Raw genomic sequence first — 25,706 nt, 5'->3', positions numbered from 1 at the left:
TCACATCTTGTATATGGTCTTTCGTGGTTGTAGTCAGGGAAGAGACAATGAGAAAAGCTGTTTTAAGGCCTTCTTCACAAAACCTGTTGGTCCAGCAGAACACCACTCTGACCCCACTATTTACTGTGCACCAGTCACAAGATAAGCTCCAGGCTTCCTCATCGGTGTATACAGAGCCAGAGGTTGCCTGAAACAATTCACTCTGTAGATGTTACACTACAGTAAATCAATAAATAACCACTCTTAGAGGAAGCAAAGAGTGTGAACTATAATAGCCTTTTCAATTTTATAGCTCTAATATTCTGCTGACATTTTCCACCCTAATTACCAACAGGATGTGTGCATTAACAAGGAAGTATGAATACAAAAAAAACAAACAAACAAAAAAGTCCACCTGTGTACCAATTTATGTAACATTCCCATTAAGCAAGGAACTCATTATGCTTGTGCTACATTTCTGGTTCATAAATATAGAGATTTTACCATCAACAGTGCAGCTGAGCAGAAGATCTTTGACTCATAATGGGGTATGAGCCGAGAAGCTAATGAAACCAATTGCGCAGATTAAATTTGTTGGTGTTACCTGAAACAGATGGAAGAGCGGAGGCAGACGAAGAAATATACCAAAGAAATATATCAAACACACCAAATAGTCGGCAGGATTAAAATTGTAGAAACTGTCCAATCATGTTGATTGCCCATAATAACGAGGAAGGAATAACAGCTAAGAAAAGGATGAAGAGTGAAAAGGCAGCTGATCCAGATGACACACCTGTGGAGGGTTGGAGATGTCTAGAAGAAAGATCATTGGACTTTTTAACCAGATTGTTTACTACAGACGATGCCTGAAAAATGGGGAAGAAACGTGCTGGCAAAGTATGTAAGGGGTGGTGCAGGACAGGTATGAGGGCAGTGAGATAGTGGTGAGCTCATTCTTGTTTGCAAGGTCAGATTGGAGTCTCTGTGGACTATGACGTTTACACATGACTTTGTGATCTGTAGCGAGCATAGAGAGCAGGTGGACAAGCTGTTTTCTTCCACCTACTCGGCGGAGCATTCTTCTAGAGCGAATACGAGGGATACAGACAGAAAAGTGAAGTTCCAAGGAGTAGAGGTACTGACGATGGGTAAATATAAATACATGAGATGAACATTTTGAAGCAAAAGCAACACAAAAGAGATGAAGAAGAGAGTGTAGGGAGGGTGGGGTGAGTGTCAGAGGTGAAATGTTAAAGGGAATGTTTACAAGATGATAGGGAGACCTGCTATGATGTATGATTTTGAGACAGTGGCACTTACAGAAAGGCAGGAGGCCAAGTGATTGACCAGATTGGAAAAAATATGAAGGACATCTCAAGGTCAGATGGCTTGGACATGTACAGAAGACAGACGGTGGAGATACCGGACAAACAATACTGAATTTGGAGCTGTCGGTTAAGAGGAAGCCCACAGTAGGTCATGCAGATGGTTGGAGTAACAGAAAATGATGGAAGGAACAAGATGAGATGGAGCAGATGCTGTGGTGACCCCTAAGAGGAGCGGCAGAAAAAAAGAAGCTGAGCTTCCATTAAGTTTCCACCTACTGTAGGGGAACCTAAGGCAGAATTTAGCAACTTTCAAAGTTAAAAACACAACTTGGTAATATTAATATAAAATAACTTTATTCAAAGGCTATACATTACATTTTGTGGACAAAGATATGATTATTACAAAAAGTAAAAACATGGCTGGTTGTCAGTCCAGACTTTAGCAGTGTTACAATGTCAGTGGTTAATGACCAACAGGTCCAAATGTATTGAAAATAGTTCCTTCCAATGAATTAAAACTGTCTTTGCCTGCTATGATCAACTTATATAAAATAAGGTAAAGTAAGATGATGTACGGTGTAATTTAGTTTAGACTTTGCAGGTTCAGAGCTGAAACAAACCAAAGAGCACGAGACTGCACTTGGGATTGTTTTCACATACACCATAGAGATGACAGTGAGACAAGTTACACTGCAGAATACATACAATAGCTGTGCACAATTATGTCACATGTATTACTACAATGACCAACTCTGGGGACAGGAGTTCATTAGTGTTGTCATTTACAACACCCAGTGCAAACCTATTTTCAGTCGACATACCTCTTATAATAGGATCAAAGGTAAATATCCAGATGTTTACTGCAGCAGCAGAGTAGGAACATGGAAAGCTTTGCAGTGATCAGACGTGTAGTGCCCTGTCTGCAGAGCTTTTACAAATTTTGCACATGACAAAAACTTATTTGACACAAACAAAATTTGTTTCATGATAATCTGAGGGGTAAATGCAATGCACAATTTCAGCAACTGTGCAGGACAGTACATTTGACACATTTTTCACTTCAACAACAATAGACTCATTAAAAAATAATGGTACCAAGCCAAAAAATATATGTGTTTATAGATATATATATAGATATATATAATCAGTGCAGATTAGAAGTAAATCTGAATCTAATAGAAAGAACACAGCATTAGTGGTTATGAATGTGACTTTGCAAGGACATTAATGAACTCTAGTCACATTCTGGATAACTATTATTTTGACATCAACCCTTCTGCATCACAAATCCATCTCAGTCAAAACCCATAATGGATTTCACATTACACTGGATTTGGCAGATAACTTCCAATTATCATCATCATCTTTGTTCATTTGAGCCAGTGCCAATTCATCTTGTATTCAAAGCTTGCTGTGAAACAGTGGGAGACCTGAGATGGTGGTGGAGCCCATGGACAAGCTAGTCTTGTGAGCATAACATTTTGAAATGATCAGATTTTGCAAATATTGCATACAATCAAAAGTGGAACACATACATTTATGCCAAGAGAGGGTAGCTGTCTTCAGTCCAATTGATTGTGTAAAATCCCTACATAAGCACACCCATACATCAGTTAATCATCATGAGCAATAACTGAAGCTGTACTGAAGATTATCTGAAACACCTCAAAATGTAGAAGCCTGTCCTGAGTTGGTTCCAACTGCCTTACAGAAAGAGGTTAATCCATTACGCCTCCACACCAACCAACTCTGGGGGCATTGGAGACTTTGGATGTTTGCTTTCAAAGTGCTGCTTAAAGGTCTTCGGGTCGGGCATTTGTGTCTGGTAAAGGAAAAAAAAAAAAAAAAAGACGACATCAATGAGAATGACATCAGTTTACTCAGATATATCAGCAAAACCATAATATGAGACAAAAGGTGTTTCACAATATGATCTCGACTGGTTGGATATTAGATTACATTACAAACACCAGCTTGTTTAGTCATTGTTAAGGCTTTGAGCTGCTGCCGCTCTGTAATCGCTTGGATAAGTGATAAATGGCTAGAGGAAACACAGAAACTTATTTACAGGTAATACAGAAAGTCACGTTGCCTGGTGAGTTTTCCAGTTAAAACATGTAAACAGGATGTAGCATGACAGCTCATGTTTGACTTCAACCTGGTCAGTCAATCCAGGAGCAAACACAGACTGGTGAAGAGGAAAATCGCCTGGAGTTCTGACAAATTTCAAAAGCAGTCCGATTCTGGACAAGCACTGAAGAGAACATGACTGTGAAATGGTCTCAGAGACAGAAAATCTGTTTGTCCCACTGAATGCAGGTAAAATCAAAAACAAATTGCCTGCATTTGTCGCTTCATTCTTCCAGGAAGAGCAGAAGCTGATGTCATTTATGCTAAACATTGGGCAGTGCTGTGCCAACCGAGCAGCATTGCATGCCACCACCTGTGTGTCAGATGACGGCAGTGACAAGAAAAGCTGACCGTCCTTGGCACAGGTGTGAAAAGAGAAGCAAAAGGTGTATGAGGGTATTAGAAAGGGATTTTAACCACTTTCCATCACACCTTTCTAACAATCGTAGAGATGTAGTTGAAACTTGAAGGGGGGTGGGGGGGCTGTAAGATTACTATGACCTGTTAGCTTGGCATACTTTATCAATAAGCTGTCAATTATAAACCTGCACAAATCCATGCTGTCCAGGTAAAACAGCACTGGGATGAATCCAATCTCGGTTGTGATCTGCTTTCAGCTTGTGACTCACTTCTGTTCTACTCTTAATGTTTTATATTTGATTGTTTACAAAATATAAGAAATGCCAAGCAATTCTAACTCAGTCTAGGAAAGCTTACTGACCTAGACTTTACTGAAATGAGATCATACCTAGTAATCACATAACATGGTGAAGTTATTTAAGGTAGCTGGCTGGGAGGTATAACTTCCAACTTCAGTGTTACAGTGAAGTGTGAAATGAGATATGGTATAGGTATTGACTTAATCACATTGCAAACAATATGATCAAATCCACTGCAGTGATTTGCCAGCCTCCTGTGTAGTGAGTTCCATCCTAACTACATGGTTAAATGTTAGCTAATGCTGCTAATGTCAGCTTTAGCCCATACCCGACACACGGTGCATGTGTATACTAAAGCAGCCTTAGCTGCAGCCTTCTGGTCATGGCCTTTACTCTTCTTGATCTCTGCCTGCTTTTTGGCGTTTTTCTGCTGGGACTGGAACTTTTGGTGCCCACGGGCCATTTCTGATGTTCCACCTGCCAAAAATATACAACAATTTAATCAACACAGCACTAGCAAGAAGATGACAAGCCTCTAATACAATGACTTTAGGGAAGGTGAAGGGAAATGCAAGGCACCAAGGGAATAAAAGCCACACCATCCTGAAATGCAGAGAAGTGACAGCAGCTGAGGGTTTGGCTTAAGCACTATTAATTATTTACAGCTGAAGCATACCTGTCTCCTAACTTAACTAGACTTCAAAACGTGCAAGGCAGCAGCGGCTGTGAAACGCCGTTTGGAACTAGGCTAACTGTTGCTTTTTGGGTCACATGCATCAGGCAATTATCTCGGAAATTTCCCCAAAGAAAATCTAAATGCTCATTTTCAAAGTTATTATAGACAGACTATAAGATTTAGGTCAGTATTGTAGGGACTGTATGAACTCTGTTTCTGAGCGACATTTTTAAAGCCGAACTCGTTTACTATCATCAAACCAGAATCAGTCAGCTATTCGAATAATAAGCACGTCACAAAATAAGTGTTGATGTCTCTTTTCAGTTGCCACATTGCATTACCTTAATCAGCAAATATTTAAGTTAAAATATCGTCCACCACTGACCACCGTGGGTGATGTAAGGACAGTCCTCGCCATGCAGTGCCCATTCAAGGCTAACGTTATTTGAAAATGCTGCTTTAGTCTTAACAACTTCAACTACCGTTTTTCTCACTTCGGAGACATCTTGATAACACTAAAATAACTTTTTTTTTTTTTTTAGAAAAAAAATGTAACCATACATTTCTTTTCGTACTAATTCAGAGACACTAGCATTCAGTTAGCCGGTTGCTATCCGGTAGCTTGGATAATACATTGACACATACAATGAACACGACTTTAAGTAGACACTGAGCACTAAAACGTACTACTAGGCGTTTTGTAAATACCTTACCAGTTAAAAAAAGTACTTGTATCAGTGAAGACAATCACTAAACTGAAGCAGCACTACGCTGAGTCCTCTGGAACTCTCGCCTATCCCTGCCGTTTGGCGTCACCGCACTAGTGCGCATGCTCAAACCATGAACTATGATGCATTCAAAGATTTCCAGTAAACCCCAAATCATGACAGTTCTACACGAATCAAGTTGGGGGCTTTACTGACAGCACATGAAGGCTCCATCTTTCTTTACAGGAGGAACATTTCCCAGGAAGAAAAATTGGCGTAATAAAACGTAAAGTAGTTATTTAACCACAAAAATACATTTCCGAACGAAACAACAAGAATAGCAAAACACCTTTGAACTCAGCAAATGTATAACAGTTTTCCCTTCAAGGTGCAAGACAAATGCATGCCACAAGGTGTCGCGATACAACACGAAGGAACAGCCACCATAGTTTTCTCTTACGCCAATTAACAATTAAGATGATATTCATAAGCTTTCGTAAAATACATTTTATGACACCGTTAATATCACCAATATAGCCAATTAAAATATCAAATTGAGTTGGAAGAGCGTGTGTTTTCGTTTTTTTCTGTTTTGCTGCTCACGGGCTTGTTTTTAAACACACACAGAACCCCACCAAAAAACAACACGTACATACAACAACGTACATTATATATAATTTAACGTTGGGCAGTCCACCTTTTACCTATTTTTCAAGACACGCCTTTCTGCTTTCCATTCACCAATGGGGAGCAGTCCTGTACTACGACGCTTAGAAGTATATCACCAATCACAGGGATAGCTTTCGTTTCCTCGTTTATCCTGCCTTAGGTGCTGTACTACCTCGGTCTTAATTGATCACCTTTTCCAAACAGAATACACCCCTGTCTCCATTTATACGGATTATTATCGATTTGTTTTGTTTTTGTTTGTTTGTTTGTTTTTAATATGGACATTTTCTTCTTACACTATGGGCATCGGGAAATGTGTTCGCGAGGATCCAGAGGATTTCATTGGCGGTTTTTAGTGAGACCTTAAATAGAGCCAGCCTTTCCCGGGCTCATTTTTGCAGTTTCCCACACAAACTTACCTGCACTAACTTGAAAGTCCAGTTTCTCTAGCAATCCTAGAAAACAGCAGGGACTTGAAGCAACATGGACCTGGACAGGTAAGAGAAAGTTTTAGCATCACTGATAATAACTTCTGTCAGTTTTAGTCCAGTTCCTTTTAGATATATTTTTTGTCTTCTTGCTATCAGTAGATGTGCACTGGAGCCTATGCTATATAAACACCCCCAGGGACACAAATTACTAAACTAAACTAATATAATTTATTTTAGAATGAGTTAATTACCGTTCACGTACCTGCACATAAACGTTACTGGTTTCGTTTATGCTTTCATTATTATGAAAGATTTCACAAAAATTTGAAAATTAAGAACTACCACGATGTCAGACGAAATTTATCTTCATGCCAATATCTCTGAATGACTTCATTTCCACTGGTTCATTTTTAAAGATATACCAGCAAAAGTGGACTTAAATAAACATGCTCCACATGGAGCAGGCAATTTGAGTGAAGTCTGGTGAGAAACAGCCTGGGGCATTTTTAGTGGCTTGGCACTGGCTTCTGTTAATGAAAGAATGACTTTGTAGTAATAACATGCCTCTCTGTCTTTTCCCATCGGTCGTTCCCAGCAAAAGGCTGGTGGTGGTGGTACCAAACGAAGTGTCGGTGGCCCATCGCAAACCGCTCGGCAGTGAGGATGAGGCATGGAAAACCTTCCTGGAGAACCCACTGACAGAAGCCTCAAAGGCCATGATGAACATCAATGGAGATGAGGACAGTCCAGCAGCTCTAGGGGTGCTGTATGACTACTATAAGGTATGAAACAAAGAAGAATAAAGGATATTGCCACTTATAATTATCTGATTTATTTTAGGCATGGAAAATCTTCCTGGAGAACCCACTGACAGCTGCCTCAAAGGCCATGATGAACATCAATGGAGATGAGAACAGTCCAGCAGCTCTAGGGGTGCTGTATGACTACTATAAGGTATGAAACAAAGAATAATAAAGGACATTGCCAGATACAATGATCTGATTTATTTTAGGTCTGAATTGCTTCTGGACTTGTCATAATCCTTTCAGGTTCCCAGAGAGAAGAGGTATACACCCAGTGCCATTAAGCCCACAGAGCCTTCTGCTCATGGGCACAGCAACTGCGGAAAGTTGGACATGGTGGGTCACCAGCTTCAAGCTATGGTGTCACTGCCTGTTAACCTCTCTTTAAACAACAGCACAACCACTGAGCACCAGCAGGGCTACAAATATGGAGCTGAAAGCCACGCAGGAGATTCTAGAGAAGGAGATGGTAAAGGTGGAGAGAATGGACCTCTTGCTCTGGTCAAGACAGAAAGCCAGGCCCCCATGCCACTTTCATTTTCTGGTGGCACCTGCCAAAAAGAGCCTAGAGACCAAATAAGGAGGCTGTATGAGCAAAGCTGTTATGATATGTCCCTCACTGGCTATTTGAAAGACGAACAGAGGAGCAGTCTGGACAGCACGTATGAGGAGCCAGTGGAAAAAGAGGTCAGACCTAATCTGAATAGAATTGTTGGTTGTTGCTATAGAAGTTTTGTTGATACTGATAAGATTTTTTTTTTTATTTGATACAAACTCCTTTTTCATTATTATTTCTTTTTACATGAATAGTTTGCTCATTAGTATCTTCTTTTACAGATGTACCATAAAAATTCTTCCTCGGGAGTCGATGAATTTCACCACAGTCTACCAGCGTAAGTTTAAAAACATGGCGATACTACAAAAAATTAGAATAACATTTATGTGCACACATCTTATCCTGAGAAAAGAATGACTATGAATTTTAGGTGCTTTTTAAAAAAAAAATTGCCAACAAATCTCATGTGGGGAAAAAACATAAACACCGTTTAAGTTTCCCCATTTACTGTGATTGTTCTGTGAAGCTGCAACCACATTCATTGCATCACGAAGGGCATCCTGCGTAAAGCTATCAAATCAAAACATGCAAAACATTATAAACAAAATAAAACCTGTAAAGTCAGTCACAGTTTCCTTAACATGACACTGCAGGCGGAACTTATGGAACTATTTTCAGCATTGGATTAACCCTCATTCAGTGCTTTGGAAGAATGGTGTATGTGGGGGTTTAAGTCTAAAGAAACTGCAATGTGTGTTTTTTAAGGTTAACCAGGGTTTCGGTGTGTTTCAATGAATCTATGCGGCCCAGACACACACTCACTGGCCACGCTGTTTGGTACAAAATGCAATGCAATGTTCAATTGCTTGTTAACACAATATGATCTGATCAGCCAATCACTTGGCAGCAACTGGATGCATTCAGACAAGCAGACATGGTCAAGATGAATTGCTGAAGTTCAAGTTAAGCATCAGAATGAAGAAGAAAGGTGATTTAAGTGACAGAGGTTGGAGGAGAATGGCTAGACTGCCTTGAAATGATAGGAAGGCAGCAGTAACTCAAATAACCACTTGTTCCAAAAAAGAAGAGCATCTCTGAACACACAACACACTGAACTGTGGTTCAGTGTGCTGTGGCTACAGCTGCTCTGCCCGCTAAGAAGAAGACAGTAGGAATCAAAATTGGACAATAGAGGATTGGAAAAAACATTGCGTGGTTGGATGATTTTGATGATTTTGGCTCCAATAGGTGGATGGTTAAGACCTAATTTAAACAACATGAAAGCATGGATCCATCCTGCACTGAATCAACGGTTCAGGCTGGTGGTGGTGTGACGGCGTGGGAGATATTTTCTTTGCACTGCAGATGCCTTAGTGCCAACAGTGTCGCTTACACTCCACAGCACTACCTGAGTGTTGTTGCTGTCTACCTCCATCCCTTTGACCACAGTGTACCATCTTCTCATGGCTGCTTCCTGCAGGATAATGATGTCAAAAAACTCAAAGCATCTCAAAGCGGCTTCTTGAACATGGCAATGAGTTCACTGTACTCGTGTCCGCAATTATCAGATCTCAATCCAGTGGAGCAACTTTGGGTAGAACTGGAGATGTTCATCGTGGATGTGCAGCCCCGGAAATCACGGCATGTCATGGCAATGTGGAAAAAAAAAGTCTCTGAGGAAATTTTCCAGCACTTTGTTTAATCTACACTATGAAGAATTAACACAGTTCTGAAAGCAAAAGGGACACTAGTAATAAAGTTTTTGTTGAGTGTATGTTGGGCTCAAGTTTGTTTAGAGTCATAAGTGTCTTTAAAGAGTTCCTCGCAATCTTCTTATCTGCTCATTTCACCCCCCCCCCCCCCCCCCCACGATTAAAATGTTGATTTAAGTATTTACCTCTGGACAGTAATGTGTTTAGTATGTCAAAGGTGATGCTGACTATCTGCTGTTGCTTGACCTCTTTTACTGAGTCACATACACCAGCATTAATCTGCTCTCCTAGAGTAAAAGTTTTAAAGTTTTAACAAGTTCCTCCATTTGGCTGTGATTGCTTTAATTTGATAATATGACAGGAATAGAGTTTTTCTAGTGCACAAGCATCAACTTAAAGAGTTTTTCTAAAATGAAAGAAGCTGGTATATAATTTGATTTTTAGATTAGGATGTCCTTCATTTTAAAAGATTGTCTTAAGTCATTAATTTTTATCAAATATTAATATTGTCAAGGATTGCAAGAGTTCAATGACTGTAGTCCAGTTTCCTTATTGGCACACACAGGATTTAGACTTCAAAGCCTAAACTATATATTATGAAGAGTGTATAAGGCTATATTTAATAACATTCAGTTTTATATTTTACTTTCACCTGTCATTGTTTTAGTAGTCATCTTACCAATGGCAGTTATGGAGCCCATTATGTCCTTACAGTGACAGCTTCCGGTACAACCTGGAGGCCACGTTATCTCTCCGGCCACGCCAAGGAGAAGGACCCATGGCCTACTTGAACCGCGGCCAGTTCTACCCTTTGACGCTCTCTGCGGCCGGCTTCAGATCATCCCTGCATCAGCCCAGAGGGAAAGTCGGAGTGACTGGAGTGACATCATCCCATGGAGCTGATAGGAGTCTATCCAGGAGTGATCAGTGCACCGTGGGAGGCTCTGAGCTGCCACAGAACAGTATTGTACAGGTGAGTGAGGGAAGATGGAGGAGGCTGAGGACTTGATCACTCAGTAGTGTGAAATATTTGACCTTATTCTACTTCATATTTTCCTGTAGAGTGTTATCATGGTTGTCTTTGGGGACGACAAGGGCAGAGATGAGCAGCTGAAGAATTGGAAATACTGGCACTCAAGGCAGCACACTGCCAAGCAGAGAGTGCTGGACATCGGTAAGACGTTCTGTCCTCACTACCTGTACAATAATGGTGTAGATGGGGACTACTAGATATTTTCACCTAAACCTCACAAAACCATTTAAGGAGAGACTAAGTAGGTGGCAGTCTTACAGGAGGCTCCAGGAGAATCCTGTCACATATCCAGAGCTGAAACCTGATATAATTTGAATAACAGTCAAGCCTGAATTCCCACAGGAGTGCTGTGGAAAGACGCTTATGGGTCTATGTTTGCATAGACGTTAACAGGAGAAATAGGTGGGGGCTTGGATTGTAGCCATATCATGTGCGTTCAGCAAAAGACGTGCCCCAGCCTGTGGCTTAAAACCGAAAGGAATGAACCAGGTGTCATAAACTCTGGTGAATTTTCATGGCAAGTATTGGCATGAACTTGCCACAGACAAGGTGGGAGAGTGAAAATTAAGGCAGTGTATTTGGAGTTAATGGTGGAGTGTTGTGAACTGTTGAAAATATGAGATAATGAAATAGACATGCTGCCTGTAATGGGATTTAAAGACAAAATGCTACTGTAGGAGAGAAACGGTGGAATGTTAACTGTTATTGTTGTTCTGACTCAGAGGGAGCAGTTTCCTAGTTTGGGAAATGATCACTGCCTCAACCACTTACTAAATAAGTATACTGTATGTCTTTATGAGTTCTTGGATCAGTATGAACAATCAAAAATTTAGTTGACACTCAGTCAGGGAACAAATTATTTGAACCTCTACTGATTTTGTAGCTTTGCCCACTAACAAAGAAAAGATAAGTCTATAGTTTCAGCGGTAGGTTTATTTGAACAGTGAGAGACAGAACAATAATAAAAAAGAAATATTCAAATGTTCATGAATGAAATAAGTATTTGCTCACCATCAATCAGCAAGATTTCTGGCTCCCAGGTATATTTTATCCAGGTAACGAGCTGACATTGGGAGCCTTCTTAATTTGTTACCTGTATAAAAGATAACTGTCCATAGAAGCAATCAATCCATCCAGATTCCAAACTCTGCACCATAGCCAGGACCAAAGAGCTTTCTGAGGATGTCAGGAACGAGACTGTGGAGCTACACAAGGCTGGAATGGGCTACAAGACCATCGCCAAGCAGCTGGGGGAGAAGGTGACGACCGTTGGTGCGATTATTCGCAGATGGAAGAACCATAAAATAACTGCCAATCTCCCTCGGTCCGGAGCTCCACGCAAGAGCTCACCTCATCGAGTTTCAGTGATAATGAGAACACTGTGGAACCAACCCAGAACTACTCGGGAGGAACTTGTCAATGATCTCAAGGCAGCTGGAAACCCAGTCACCAAGAAAACAGTTGGAAAGAACATGTACAGACCACTGAACATCTCAATGATTCAGAGGAGGACTGGGTAAAGTGTTGTGGTCAGATGAGACCTATTTGGCATCAACTTAACTCGCCATGTTTTAGGAGAAAGAATGTGGCTTACGACTCCAAGAACACCGTCCCCGCCATCAAACATGGAGGTGGAAACATTATGCTTTGGGGGTGTTTTTTCTGCCAAAGAGACTGGATCAAAGGAGGAGAGATGGGGACACGTACTGTCTTGGGTGAGAACCTCCTTCCCTCAGCCAGGACATTGAAAATGGGGTGGGTGGGTATTCCAGCATGACAATGATCCAAAACACGAAAGGCAACAAAGGATTGGCTCAAGAAGAGGCATGTTAAGGTCTTGGAGTGGTCGAGTCAGTGTCCAGACCTTAATCCTATAGAAAATCTGTGGAGGTAGCTGAAGGTTCCAGTTGCCAAACATGAGGCATGAAACATTAATGACTTGGAGAGGATCTGCGAAGAGGAGGGTCTCTCTCTCTCTATTATATAGAGATATATAGCAAGATACAAAGATAAATGTATAGTTGTTTTTGTTATGCAACTATGTTTTGAAAAATTCATACACAAAAAAGAAAATGTGCCTCCAGACAGGCAAAATGTTAACAGATCTGACGCCAAACTTCTCCTGTTTCCTCCGTTTGCCTTCAGCTGACTACAAGGAGAGCTTCAACATCGGGAACGTGGAGGAAATTGCCTACAATGCTGTGTCTTTCACATGGGATGTCAGTGAAGAAGCCAAGGTGAGGGGGGGGGCTGTATGTGTCACACCATGGAAGCTGAACAGGTCAGACGACGTAAACTCTTAGCCCTGTGTGGGGAGGATTGCTTAATAAAAGCGCAAGTTTTTGTCTTTAGGACTCCTGGTCTGTGCTGAACCGCGTCAGTGGACTGTTTATACCTCATACTCTCACTCTAGTTGAGGGATCGTATGACTGGCCCCGATGACGGGAGGCGTGTCTCCTGCTTTGTGTCAGGTTATTTGGGGCTGCAGAGACGCCGGGTACAGGGCAACAAACCCTTGAAAACAACCCTGCTCAGGTTTCTACGCAGTGACGTCGGTTAGTTGGATGAAGACAAATTGCACACAGCGTGTAAACACACCCACAAACACACTAAAGAATGAGTCCACCCTAAGGTGTTTTGAGCCCTGGGGCTCCCATTCAGCTCCAGTTTTAACGGGAACTTCTCAAACTGCCTCGCTGACAGACGGGTAATTGCCGTTTTGCTGGTTTGTGGATAAATATTTACTGTGTGGCGCACACGCTTTTCACAAACCGTAATTGCTTTAAATGTGTGTTCAGGCGGTACTGTGACGGTACTGCATCGAGCGGTGTGTGTGTGATTGTACACCTGACCACAATCGTGTACCACTGTGTACCATTAGTCTTACAGAAAGGGAAGTGACTGTCTCGGATGGCACCTTTTATTATTAGTAGTTAAATCACTTTTATGTCAGGCTACATACTACAGGTGCAAAATTAGAGGAATCTTAGTCCTTTTAATGTGAGTGAAACTCAAGGAAGTCCCTGTGAGGTTGAACTTTTCTCTCAAGCTCTGGCCAAAATTCCATGGTAGCACCTTCATGCATGTTAAACAAATAAATAATGTAACCAGCATGTTTGGATTTTTGCCAGTATGTATATTCAAAGCATGGATGATCCTGTAGTCTGGCCTCTTGTTTAGAGGTGGTAGGTATTTTGAAAGTGAGAGCACTGAGGATTTAGCTTTTAACTGTGACGATATCCTCCCTTCGTCATCATTCACAGTTTGTAATAATCCCTTCTTCTGGGTTTTGCATATGATCTGCTTTGTCTAATGAATACAATTTGTCCTACTAAATATCAATTAGGTCATTAGAAGCACTGATTACACTGTGTGGCTGTGCTGTAAGATGTGAGCCAAGTGGTTCTCACCCTTTCTGCTGCACTCTGACTCACAAGCCTCCAGTATGAGGCCAGACCCCACCCCCCAGGGGAAATGAGGTGGAAAAGGTTGAGGACAAAACAATAGGGTTACTGTGAGGAAATGTGAAGCCTCGTGTCACTCCTATAATCTTTTTTTTTCTTTTTAGAAATGTAGCTCTCCACTGCTAATTTGACACCAGTTTAGATGAAATAAATATATCTATACTTTTTTTATTTGGTGGACACGTTATGTTTTGTTTCTGCATGCTTTGGCTGTTGCCAGGTAACAGTTGGCAACCTCCTTGTAACAGAGTGTGAAATGTGTTGGTTTGGGCGGGAGATGAGTGGCTTCCTGCTGCACACAACTCTTGTTTTCGTGTTTGTTTGTGCTGGTTGAGCGGATGGCACTAAACAGCCACTCTGCAGTGCCCTTGTGAACTTTGTTTCCACCCCCCCCCCCCCTTTTTTTAGGAAGGTACGCTTACACATGCGGATCGCGCAAACACAACAAGCCTCCCACGCACACATACACACGCTGCTAGCAGCAATGCGTCCAGCGCTTGTGGAGAAAATTGAAATGGCTTGGGTCTGTGGAGGTGTGGATTTGTGGAGGTGTGTAGGAGGCTCATTTGTGCTCCAGGCTTTTCCAGCAATCAGCCCTCACCTCTGCAGGTTCAGACACGATGCTGTTGATGCTGCGTAGTGGGAAAATTGGTGTTTAGCCGCAGTTATGAATCCACTGTGATCAGTCTCTGCCGACCTGTTGCTGAAGCTGCCCGTCCTGTTTAGCTGGGAGATTCATGTGGAAATTCTGTCCGTTTGGATGATTTGGCACCAATCATGAGAATCTGTTCCATTGTGCAATTAAATGTGTTAAGATAATGACATGTATTATTGCTTAAAGAGCACACTAAATGATTAAAATAGTGGTAGGATGGTGCTGTTACTTGGGTGACATTTTGTGAATTCTTTTCACAAGCTTTTAATAACCTGCAGATCTGCAGCTATGCCCAATTACTTTAGCTCTGGGAAAGAGGAATGGGTGGAGAAGAGCCATATATTTCTGAAATCTGGGACACTCGCGGTTCTGAAACAATATTAAACAGTTGATTTCTTTATATAAAATCCCACATTCTTGTACCTCTGTGTCTTTGAAGTGTTTTTACTTGACACATGCGAATTTGAAGGAGGCTTATGAGTTGTTGTGGCCTGTGAACTGCTGCTGTTGTGATTCATGGATCCTCTAAACTTTCTATCATTACCACACAGTTTGTGAGTCAGATACAGCTTCATTAGAAAACATATTGACTAATAACGGGCTCTTATGGTTAAACTAATGCAGGAATACCTTTTAGTTAATAGCAAGTTGCTGTTTATTGCTTTACAGGTGTTTACAAAAGTGAAATGGAATTCTGTAACAAAGATTTTCTTATTTGAAATGCACCATTTTTATGCCTGCCTCTTTAGGGACCCCTCCCTAAGATCCCACATTGTTCTGATTGGCCAGTTTCTGGAAACTTTGGTGCAGCAGCTAGTGCCCATAAGCTGTGCGGCATGTACTTTATGCTCTGCTTGTAGAAGTTGATTATATTGAAATTTGTATTCAACCTGACATCAACTCAGGACTATAATAGAAAGAATATGTTCTAAATAGAATACCCATGCTGGTATGAGGCCTGACTTGCTGGCCATTTTATTATTATTAGCATATCTCTTTCATTGCTATACAGATAATACCCAGTTATATCTATCTATGACAACAGCCAGATGACAAAAATCAATTGATGAAAGTACAGGCTGGCTTGTCTAAAAGACATAAAGACCCATATGTCCTGTAATTTTTTTCTCTCAATTTCAGACAAAACTGAGGTTGTTATATTTGGCCCTAAAAATTGTGCCTAATTGGTAGGGGTGCAACGATACTCGTATCGATATTGAACCGTTCGATACAGTGCTTTCGGTTCAGTATGCATATGTATCAAACAATACAAAAAATAAATTTTTAATTTATTTTATCAACTTTCCTTCTGACGATGCTGTCTGTGTTGAGCGCTCAGTGGATCTGCGCTCGACAGTGCAGCTTAGGCGGAGTAGTCGAACGCAGATTCACTGAGACAGAAGTTAAGCTCTCCTTGCAACATGGCAAATTGAACCTCCCCCACCCTCATTCAGATCTGGCGTTTGGAACTATTTTGGGTTTCATGTGACGTATGACCCTGAAGGTAAGCGCCATGGACTAAAGTAAAACAGTATATTGGATGTGCCACGCAATGCTCAATTACATGGGTGGGAGCTAGTGTGTTAGCGCAGTTAGCTCGTTAACGTGTTGGCCGTCCAGCCCCGGGCCACCCGCAGTAGCTCGTTAACAGAGATTAATGCTGACAGCACTAGTGGGAACACAACAAATATGACAGCACATTTACACCGACATCACCCTAGTGCAAAGACAAGTGGAAGCAGACAAAAACGACAAGCACGCATGCTACAAACTTTACCCTTTACCCGAGTCATTTAGACAGCGGTTAGCACATGATTCTTCTTATGGGGACCTGATATGTTTAATATGCTGCTGAGAATATAGCCCAGAAGAAGCGTATAGTATAGCTTTTATTTTGGAAAGAGACATTTCTCTGTAATAAAGTCTGTTTTCCAAAGATGAGCGATTCCTCAATCAGATACAGGGCTCGCAAAATCGCCTGCCCGGGCTAGCGATTTTTCCAGTCGGGCTACCAAAATCTATCTCTGCCCTGCCCGTCTGCCTATCATAGGAAGGAAAAATATATGTCAATGCTTTTGCATTCTTTCGGAAATGTAGCTGGGTAATTATGTCATTGGCATCGGTGAGCCACTGTCAATATGTGACATATTGAAATCCCGTTTGAATTTGCGCTTGTTTTTTGCTTTCACTTTGCAATCGCACGAACTGTGTATAGAGAGCGACAGCACTGATTGGTGAATGATGATAATTTGTGCACCAATTCCTCTGACATCGTCTTATCAATCGTTAGCTTACTATGCAAACATGACAAGTGAAATCTCCCGCAGCAAGCTTAAACATGTGAGAGGTTGATTGCGCAGAGAATCGCTGAGCTTATGTGAGTGCGTGTGTAAAAGCAGCAGGATATATATTGTAGCGGGTCAGGGCTGTTCGGGGTTCTGTTTGTACAGTTATGTTTTGTTTATGTTGCCGTAGTGACGGTTGACGCCCTCTCGCTGCGACGGTGTGTCCTTCCGGGGTCAGAGGGCGCCCTGTGTGGTGGTGGTGTTGTTGTTGTTGCTGCTGTGCTGTTGCCGCTGAGCAGTTAGCTAGCGGCAGTGTTCTTCTGCAGATGTCAATAAACGGCTGTGCTCCCTGGCTAGCTCACGGGAAGCAAGACAAACGATACCTCCGTCTCCTCCTTGTCTGAGCTCGCCACATTGGTGTCAGAAGTGGGATGATGGTGGCACCCCATGTTCTGACCCGAGTGACTTCCCCCCCCCCCCCCCGCCGGTCGTGACCGGCCGGTGCGCCAAAAGAAGGCACCTGGACATTTGCAGGACTTTGTGTGGGGTAATGAGGTCGTCGGGGACGACTGACCCCTTAGGTGGGGGCTATGTAGAGGGTCAGGGCTGTTCAGGGTTCTGTTTGTACAGTTATGTTTTGTTTATGTTGCCGTAGTGACGGTTGACGCCCTCTCGCTGCGACGGTGTGTCCTTCCGGGGTCAGAGGGCGCCCTGTGTGGTGGTGGTGTTGTTGTTGTTGCTGCTGTGCTGTTTCCGCTGAGCAGTTAGCTAGCGGCAGTGTTCTTCTGCAGATGTCAATAAACGGCTGTGCTCCCTGGCTAGCTCACGGGAAGCAAGACCAAACGATACCTCCGTCTCCTCCTTGTCTGAGCTCGCCACATTGGTGTCAGAAGTGGGATGATGGTGGCACCCCATGTTCTGACCCGAGTGACTTTTCCCCCGCCGGTTGTGACCGGCCGGTGCGCCAAAAGAAGGCACCTGGACATTTGCAGGACTTTGTGTGGGGTAATGGGGTCGTCGGGGACGACTGACCCCTTAGTTGGGGGCTATGTAGCGGGTCAGGGCTGTTCGGGGTTCTGTTTGTACAGTTATGTTTTGTTTATGTTGCCATAGTGACGGGTGACGCCCTCTCACTGCGACGGTGTGTCCTTCCGGGGTCAGAGGGCGCCCTGTGTGGTGGTGGTGTTGTTGTTGTTGTTGCTGTGCTGTTGCCGCGCTGAGCAGTTAGCTAGCGGCAGTGTTCTTCTGCAGATGTCAATAAACGGCTGTGCTCCCTGGCTAGCTCACGGGAAGCAAGACCAAACGATACCTCCGTCTCCTCCTTGTCTGAGCTCGCCACAATATTTTAGTTCTGCTGAGCCAAATAAGACAGGTCAGGGTGAAGAAGTGACAGCCAAAGAAAAGCTTACCACAAAACGGAAAAGTTATGACAAATCAGACTATAAGGCAAAAAGAAAGTGCAGCTTTATGGTTTCATGGACAAAAGAATTTCTGTGTCTGCAATATGACGAGCTAAATAACCAGGGCTGCACATAAGTGGTCCGCAGGTGCGCATTCGCTGTCAAAATAAAAAACGGGCACAAGATATGAAGTTGCAACGCGTGTTTGCATACATCAGCATAGAAGTGCTGTATCATCAGCACTTCTATGCTGATGATACAGTTATTTACAGCTGTGGTTCAACTCTTGTCCAAGCCATCGACTCCTTGCAGAAAGCCTTTTCTGCTGTCCAGCACTCATTACATCAGCTTAAACTTGTTCTCAACGCAGACAAAACAAAGCTCATGTTGTTTTCTAAATCAAGGAGACGAGCCCAAACAATCCCATCAGTAACCACTCTTGAAGGTAATAAAATAGAGTTGGTTCACACCTATAAATATCTGGGAATCTTAATTGATGACTCGCTTACCTTCAAACCACATGTAGAGAATCTTGTGAAAAACCTGAAGTTAAAACTGAGATTTTATTTTCAAAATAAGTTGTGTTTCTCTTTTAATACAAAGAAGCGGCTTGTTGCTGCAACATTCTTGCCTGTGCTGGATTATGGTGATATTCTATATATGAATGCTTCTGCTCAATGTCTTCGAATGGTTGATTCTGTGTATCATGCTTCTCTGAGGTTCATCACTAACTGTAAATTTCAGACTCACCACTGTGAGTTATACTCTCAGGTAGGATGGCCTGCTTTGGTAAGTCGGAGGAACTCTCATTTATACAGTTTTATATATAAGGCGATACTTGGGTTGCTGCCTTCTTATATATGTTCCCTGCTTGTAATGAAACATGCTGGTCGGTATTCTCTTCGTCCGCATGGTTACTTGTTGCTTTCTGTTCCATTTGCCCGAACTGAACTTGGTAAAAGAGCTTTTGTCCATTTAGCACCCTCGGCCTGGAACAAACTGCAGAAGGAATGGAAAATGACTGAATTCATTTCATTAAGTGATTTTAAATCTAAACTACGAATCCTTGAGGCCAAGTCCATAACATGCAACTGTTTCAATTAGATTGATTGTCATTTTAACTGACTTTTTATTTTATTTGAATTTTATTGAATTTTATTTTTATTTTATTTGTATTCTTTCACTTATTGTTGCATGTGTGTTGTTGCTGCCTGTGTTTGAGTAATTTCTGTAACTGTGAGACATCTGCTGCTGCCTATCTTGGCCAGGTCTCCCTTGAAAAAGAGGTTTTTAATCTCAATGGGATCTTCCTGGTTAAATAAAGGTTAATAAATAAATAAATAAGATTTTCAGGAGGAGGACAGACATTTGTTTAGAACTCTTAAAGATGTCGAAGAAGCAAGCTCCTTTAAGCAATTACTGTGATGTTCCTCCACCTCCAAAGAAATGTCAGAAGGAGTCCGAACCACAAAAGAAGCATGTATTCTCGGAAAAGTAGTTGCAGGAGGTGAGCTGGCTTCAAACAAATGATGAACGCACAGAGATGTGGTGCGGAATGTGCCGTGAAAATTTAATAAATGACAAATTAAAAAGGCATGAACATTTTTTTTGTATCGAAAAAATATCGAACCGTGACACCAAAGTATCGAACCGAACCGTGAATTTTGTGTATTGTTGCACCCCTACTAATTGGATACTTTCTCTGCCAGAAAAGTGAGGAGTGTCCTCTTTGGGTCAGGGATGAGTTTTTGCCCCAAGTGGAGGAGTTTAAGTAACTTGGGGTCTTGTTCACGAGGGAGGGGACAAGGGAGTGGGAGACAGACAGACAGATTGGGGCAGCGGCTGCAGTGTTGCAGATATTGCCTTGTCCCGTTGTGTTAAAGACAGAGCGAAACGTCAGAGCGAAGCTGTCAGTCTACGTTACTGTCCTCACCTATGATAATGAGTTCTGTGTAGTGACCAAAAAAATTAGGTCGCGGATACAAGCAGTGGAAATGAGATTTCTCTGAAGGGTGGCTGGCCTCTCCCTTTGAGATAGGGTGAAGAGTGTAGTCATTTGAGAGGTGCTCAGAGTAGAGCTGCTCCTCTGCATCAAAAAGAGCAAATCAAGGTGATTGGGCATCTGACAAGGATGCCTTTTGTGTGAGTTGTTTTGGGCATGTCTCACTAGACAAAGGCCTCCTGGGCAGACTCATGACACCCTGAAGAGATTGCATCTCTCAGCTGGCCTGGGAACATGTTTTCCCAGATGAGCTGGAGAAGGTGGGGAGAGGGAGGTCTGGGTGTTCTTGCTTCTTGTTCCTGCCCTGCATGGCATGGATTTAGCAATGTTATATGATCATCATCTCTGCTTCAGTTTAAGTCACAAAATTAAAAAAACTGAATGTTTTGTTTTTATTTCTTTTTTTGTTGCTTCCTAGGTCTTTATCTCTGTGAACTGTCTGAGCACAGACTTCTCCTCTCAGAAGGGTGTGAAGGGGATGCCTATGATTATTCAGATCGACACGTACAGCTACAACAACGGCTGTGGCAGCAGGCCAATCCACAGAGCCTATACTCAGATTAAGGTCTTCTGTGACAAGGTAAAGAAGCCTGCTAGCACATGTGCTCAACGGTGAGCTAATAACATGGAATTGGATAAACCTTTTTAACCTGTTTTTAACATATTCTGACATTTTTTTCTGTTTGCAGGGTGCTGAGAGGAAGCTTCGCGACGAGGAAAAAAAGCAGCTCAGGAAGAGTATGAAAGGTGAAACCTTTTTTTGGTTTTGTTTGTTGCTAAGACGTGATTACAATTTATTTACAGAAATAAAATTGTTCATATTGTTTTAAAATCCACTGAAACAAGGTTACAAATCCTTGACCTTAGGACACTGAGACTTAAAAAGGTTTGCAAATGTAATCAATTCTGTACTTGAAGTTGTCGCTTGGCAACAGATGTTAAGTTCACACTGCCTCTGGATTAGGGAAAAATGGCAGCTCGGGGTTGACCACGATAAAGAGGGCTGAAAGTGCACTGTTCAAAAGCATTGGAGACCTGGACTCCCAGCCCGTTCTCTTCATTCCAGACGTCCACTTTGGAAACCTGCAGAGAGCGGGGCAGGTGAGGGACCACGCTCTTTCCAATACACACACACACACACACACACACACACACACACACACACACACACACACATTCGTTTTGACATTTTAGTGAAGACAGAATTGACATAATGGTTTTTTTTTTATTTTTTTATTTTATTTTGTTTGCAGGTGTTTGCTTTCAACACTGAAGAAGTTGATCGAAATGGGTGAGTCCCACAGTGGCTTTGTGTTAGTGCACACTGCTCCACACGCTTAGACCTTGAGTTTATTGTTGAGGGTCTCTCCATGGTGAGAAGATTACAGAAGGTTGGACAAAGGCTAATTTTGTTTTTATCCTTGTTTCTACCTTAGAAGAAACAAACTGTTACATGTCAGGGAACCAAGAGCATTCCCATAAAATGACACGTGTTTCTGCATGTGTGTTCATCAGAGGTGTTTTAATGAAGAGGGTTTCATGTGTTGGCCAGGAAGACCTCTGTCCACCTGCACTAAAGAAGTCCAGAGTGGAACCAGAAAGAAAAGGTAACTTATTTCTCATTAAGAGTTCTTGTCCTTGTTGGTGTCGTGGTTTGACCTAATATTGTCTTCCTATACCTTGACTTTTCCAGTTCTACTATATGTGAGGAAGGAGTGTGATGAAGTGTTTGATGCTCTGATGCTGCGCAGCCCAACCCTCAAAGCTCTGATGGAGGCTGTGAGTACTGAGAATACATTGCTTACAAAACAGAAGTCATTACTTCTACAAACCAATAGTTCACTGCCAAACGGTTTGTAGATGGGTCAAAGCTAATGTGACCTGTTGGTTTGCAAAGCCCTGTTTTTGAAGCATCATCTGGAGCATCTTGGTTGTTACCTTGTTAGCTTCTTCAAACCAGACGTCACAAAATGAGCAGTGGATCCAACAGTCGCAAGATAGACCTGTGCTTTATCCTCCTTTTGGCTAGTAATGTTCTTCGCTTTAAGATGTGAAACTAGGGATTGAGACCATAAACTCATCAGGAAAGTGTTTTCTGAGACTGAAGATGTGAGAAGTAGTTATTTCTGATCCTTCTTACATCTTACACTTTTCTGAAACCGGAATAGTCGCAAGAATTGAATTCATGCATGTATAAATGGGGAGAGAGAGAGAGATTCAGTTTTGTTAACATCTACTTTGTCTTCACAGATCTCTGAGAAATATGCAGTGCCTGTTGAAAAGATAGCCAAGGTTTACCAAAAAAGCAAAAAAGGGTGAGTCCAACTCAATAAAAACAGTTTCTTCTGCTTTTCACTTGCTTCCATGTCTGTTTGCTTGTTGGCTTAAGGTAGCTTTACATGCCAACCAGTGTCAGTAACCCTTGCTAACGAGGAGAAGAAGAGATGAATAAATATGCCCGTCTTACATTTAGAAGGCATATTTTAGCATAAACCAAACTTCAGGACAAAACTTTGAAATTAAATGAAGTTGTAGGGAAGCCGTGTGAAGAACAGCCGAGGGATCATGTATGTAGAAATCAATTTGCAATAGAGACATGAGCTGACCAGATCAGTTATTACCGTTAAATGTGTTTACTGTCTTTCCCAGGCTCCTGGTGAACATGGATGACAACATCATCCAGCAATACTCCAATGAGGACACCTTCATCCTGGCTATCGAGAGCTCAGCAGACTCCTGGCGTGTGACTCTGTCGGAGATCTGATGGCTACTAACCCCTGCACTGTCATACTCATTATGCTCCAGACGGAGGTTGATCAGTGCTTGGTGACTCTTTATCCATTTCATGTGCACAGACTCATGAACGCTGTTATCAGTGTTGTATGCTGGAGCCAAACTGTTCTTTGAAATCACACGGGAGTCTCTGCAGGCTTTCCTGTCCTGCATGGATCATTTTGAACATTGGCCCTTGGCTCTGGGGACACAGGCTCAGCAAACGTTGAAAACTTGTGGATTTGTTTTTAGGTTAGGAAAAATCTTTTGATCTTTCCTAGCAACCTTACCAGCTGGCAGGAATGCAGTTGTGAACCCTTTTTGCCCAGCTGTCACTAAAAACAGGATTCATCCCGGTCCGCACAAAGACAGCAGCAGCTCTCTGTGGTGTCAGGAAGAAGACGTCATAACAGATTAACAGCACAGAGCACTGCTCCGGGCTTCTCCTGCACCTTCTGTTATCCTCCCTGTACTTCCTCCTGTGATCGAAACTTTGAAATGACGTGACGGGCATTTGAAAAGCCTTTGCAACACCTTTGAGTCGCGTGGCACTGCTCTTTGCTTGCTACCTTCCTAATCAATTTTAGACATGTCTCGACTTTAATCTGAAGTGATGGTACTTTAACTCTTATTAGCATCCATTATGTTATTATTTTTTGATTGGTTATATTTTTACTGCATGCTAAATGTTTCCTGTTGGTGCCAGTGAAAAAATAACAGTTATTTATCCCAGATTGTAACTACATGCCACTGTCCTGGGATCTATAATTAGATTGAGGCACCGTTATAGAACAGGACTTCTGGTCTAAATTGCTCTTGTTAAATTGTTCTGCTTCCTCTGTGTGTGTGTGTGTGTGTGTGTGTGTGTGTGTGTGTGTGTGTGTGTTAATTGCTTTTCCTCTCACTAAAGAGACTGCAGTCATTAGTATTTATGACATTCGTTAGGGACTCGCAGGGCCCAGCCGCTCTATCCGTTTACTCCTTTGAGGCTGCAGCAGCCGATCAGAGCACAGCAGCGGAGCGATCCTGTTCCAGCTCGGTGCGTCTGCCTGTATCCTTCATATACTTCACATGCAGTGAAGTACAATTTTTACGATGTGCAAATAAAAAAATAGTTTTCTATAAAGTCACTTCTTTCTGCTTCTGCCAAAATCTACAGCGTGCGTTTTTACAGCTCAACAGTGGCTACAACTGTCACCTGAAGTGTGATGTTTTCAGGTTTCCCCGTCTCATTTATGTAAATATAACATTTAGGAACTCCACCGATAAAATAGACATCCGAGATATGTTAAAAACTGTTACCAAATCAGTTTTACACCCATCCCAAGTGTCACAATATGAAGGCAAAATCACACATGCTATGAGCAGCCCTCTGATTGGCTACATCATAGTTCGGATGGCAAAACTGCATGAATTTAGTATCTTAACAGAAATGAGCACTGGTGTTCTGCATTTTGAATCAGTTTTCTGATAATTCTCTGGGGAAAACTTTAAGAAGGCCATTGAGTAAACATTCGTAAGCGAACTTCTCACGTGGGATAGGTCAGAGCAAGTTGTACCGGTGTCCTTTAAACTGCGTTTTAATACCAGACTCATCTTCTAGCTGTTATTCATTTTATGTCAAAACAGCTTTCTAATAGGCATATTTTAACACTCTCACATGGCGCTGTGAAATGGAGAAATGACGCCTCTATGTAATGTTCTGTATTACAGTTTGGACAGATCGCACTGATGGATCAACTTTAGGTCCTGAACATGGTTTTCAAAGTCTTTGGAATTTGAACATGTAGAAGGGCCTGATCACAATTGATGTTGTTGCTCCGTTGCCTGTTCACACTGTAATGAAGATGACGTGTCCAATAGAGGTGAATTATCTCACCTTTATCTTATCTGCTTACCATCATGGTAATTTAAGGGTTTGTAATTTGTGAAATTTTCATAGGAAATCACTTCAGACAGTTGACTTCCATCCACGGCTTAGCCTTGAGATAAACACTCCCAAATTAGAAACTGAGGGGAAATGGAATAACTTAAGATGTTAATTGATTTAAATATTTGTAATTACAGGAGTGGAAATGTAAGTCAGTATCTAATATGTACACCTGTGTAGCCAATTTATTACAACACTGGTTTACCATAATCAATAGCGTTCACACTGCACTGCTTAAAAGCCTTTTGGAAAAAGAATTGGAAAACACCATACATATTCATACACATCCTATTCATGTCTTTTTCATTCAAACGCATATACTGGTTACCAGTGCACATCTACAGTACGTGTATTAATGTTACTGTACCATTAAAACAAACTAACAAAAACAAACCCCAAACGGATCCTGAGGCAGTCAGGTAGGATGGAGTCATTGATTCATTTATTTTTTTAATTGAATGATCTTTGTTGTGATCACTGTAACCTAACACAACACATTTTGGTCATTTCAAATT

The 25,706-nt window shown here is 41.9% G+C and overlaps 2 protein-coding genes across 3 annotated transcripts; one reads left to right on the top strand and one right to left on the bottom strand.

Annotated features, from left to right (window-relative positions):
• Window positions 1-2,499: 2,499 nt before the first annotated feature.
• On the bottom strand, window positions 2,500-5,565 carry LOC146622269 (transcriptional regulator ZNF706-like). The gene is made up of 3 exons (XM_085366132.1): window positions 5,486-5,565; window positions 4,425-4,573; window positions 2,500-3,129 (listed from the first exon to the last, which is right to left on the bottom strand). The coding sequence occupies exons 2-3, from the start codon at window positions 4,557-4,559 to the stop codon at window positions 3,034-3,036; spliced, it is 231 nt and encodes a 76-aa protein (XP_085222258.1). The 5' UTR covers window positions 4,560-4,573; window positions 5,486-5,565; the 3' UTR covers window positions 2,500-3,033.
• Window positions 5,566-6,631: 1,066 nt separating this feature from the next.
• LOC146622268 (grainyhead-like protein 2 homolog) lies at window positions 6,632-23,253 on the top strand. Of its 2 annotated transcripts, XM_085365016.1 has the most exons (16): window positions 6,632-6,645; window positions 7,175-7,340; window positions 7,420-7,533; window positions 7,629-8,069; window positions 8,220-8,275; window positions 10,365-10,623; window positions 10,713-10,824; window positions 12,829-12,920; window positions 20,908-21,069; window positions 21,179-21,236; window positions 21,454-21,590; window positions 21,743-21,780; window positions 22,005-22,096; window positions 22,183-22,268; window positions 22,740-22,804; window positions 23,139-23,253. In XM_085365016.1, exons 1-16 carry the CDS (start codon window positions 6,632-6,634, stop codon window positions 23,251-23,253), a joined length of 2,007 nt encoding a protein of 668 aa, XP_085221142.1. The 2 variants fall into 2 exon arrangements, with proteins under 2 accessions (XP_085221142.1, XP_085221143.1); XM_085365017.1 differs by lacking the exon at window positions 7,420-7,533 and having other exon boundaries at window positions 7,175-7,361.
• Window positions 23,254-25,706: the final 2,453 nt, after the last annotated feature.

This window comes from Diplotaxodon limnothrissa, linkage group LG11 (assembly GCF_057381915.1).
Source record: "Diplotaxodon limnothrissa isolate DT_005_m linkage group LG11, D_limnothrissa_male_GT1.1, whole genome shotgun sequence".
NCBI classification, from domain to species: domain Eukaryota; kingdom Metazoa; phylum Chordata; class Actinopteri; order Cichliformes; family Cichlidae; genus Diplotaxodon; species Diplotaxodon limnothrissa.
The sequence above is the reverse complement of the archived record's forward strand: the minus strand, read 5'-3'. Positions and strand labels throughout refer to the sequence as shown.

Excerpts from the sequence above, each read along its gene's own strand:
- LOC146622269 (XM_085366132.1), bottom strand. The coding sequence starts at position 4,559 with ATGGCCCGTGGGCACCAAAAGTTCCAGTCCCAGCAGAAAAACGCCAAA. Across the intron at positions 3,130-4,424 it reads ACACATGCACCGTGTGTCGG|ACACAAATGCCCGACCCGAA; the intron begins GTATGGGCTAAA and ends TTCCTTTACCAG.
- LOC146622268 (XM_085365016.1), top strand. Across the intron at positions 10,624-10,712 it reads CACAGAACAGTATTGTACAG|AGTGTTATCATGGTTGTCTT; the intron begins GTGAGTGAGGGA and ends ATTTTCCTGTAG. Across the intron at positions 21,237-21,453 it reads GCTCAGGAAGAGTATGAAAG|GGAAAAATGGCAGCTCGGGG; the intron begins GTGAAACCTTTT and ends CCTCTGGATTAG.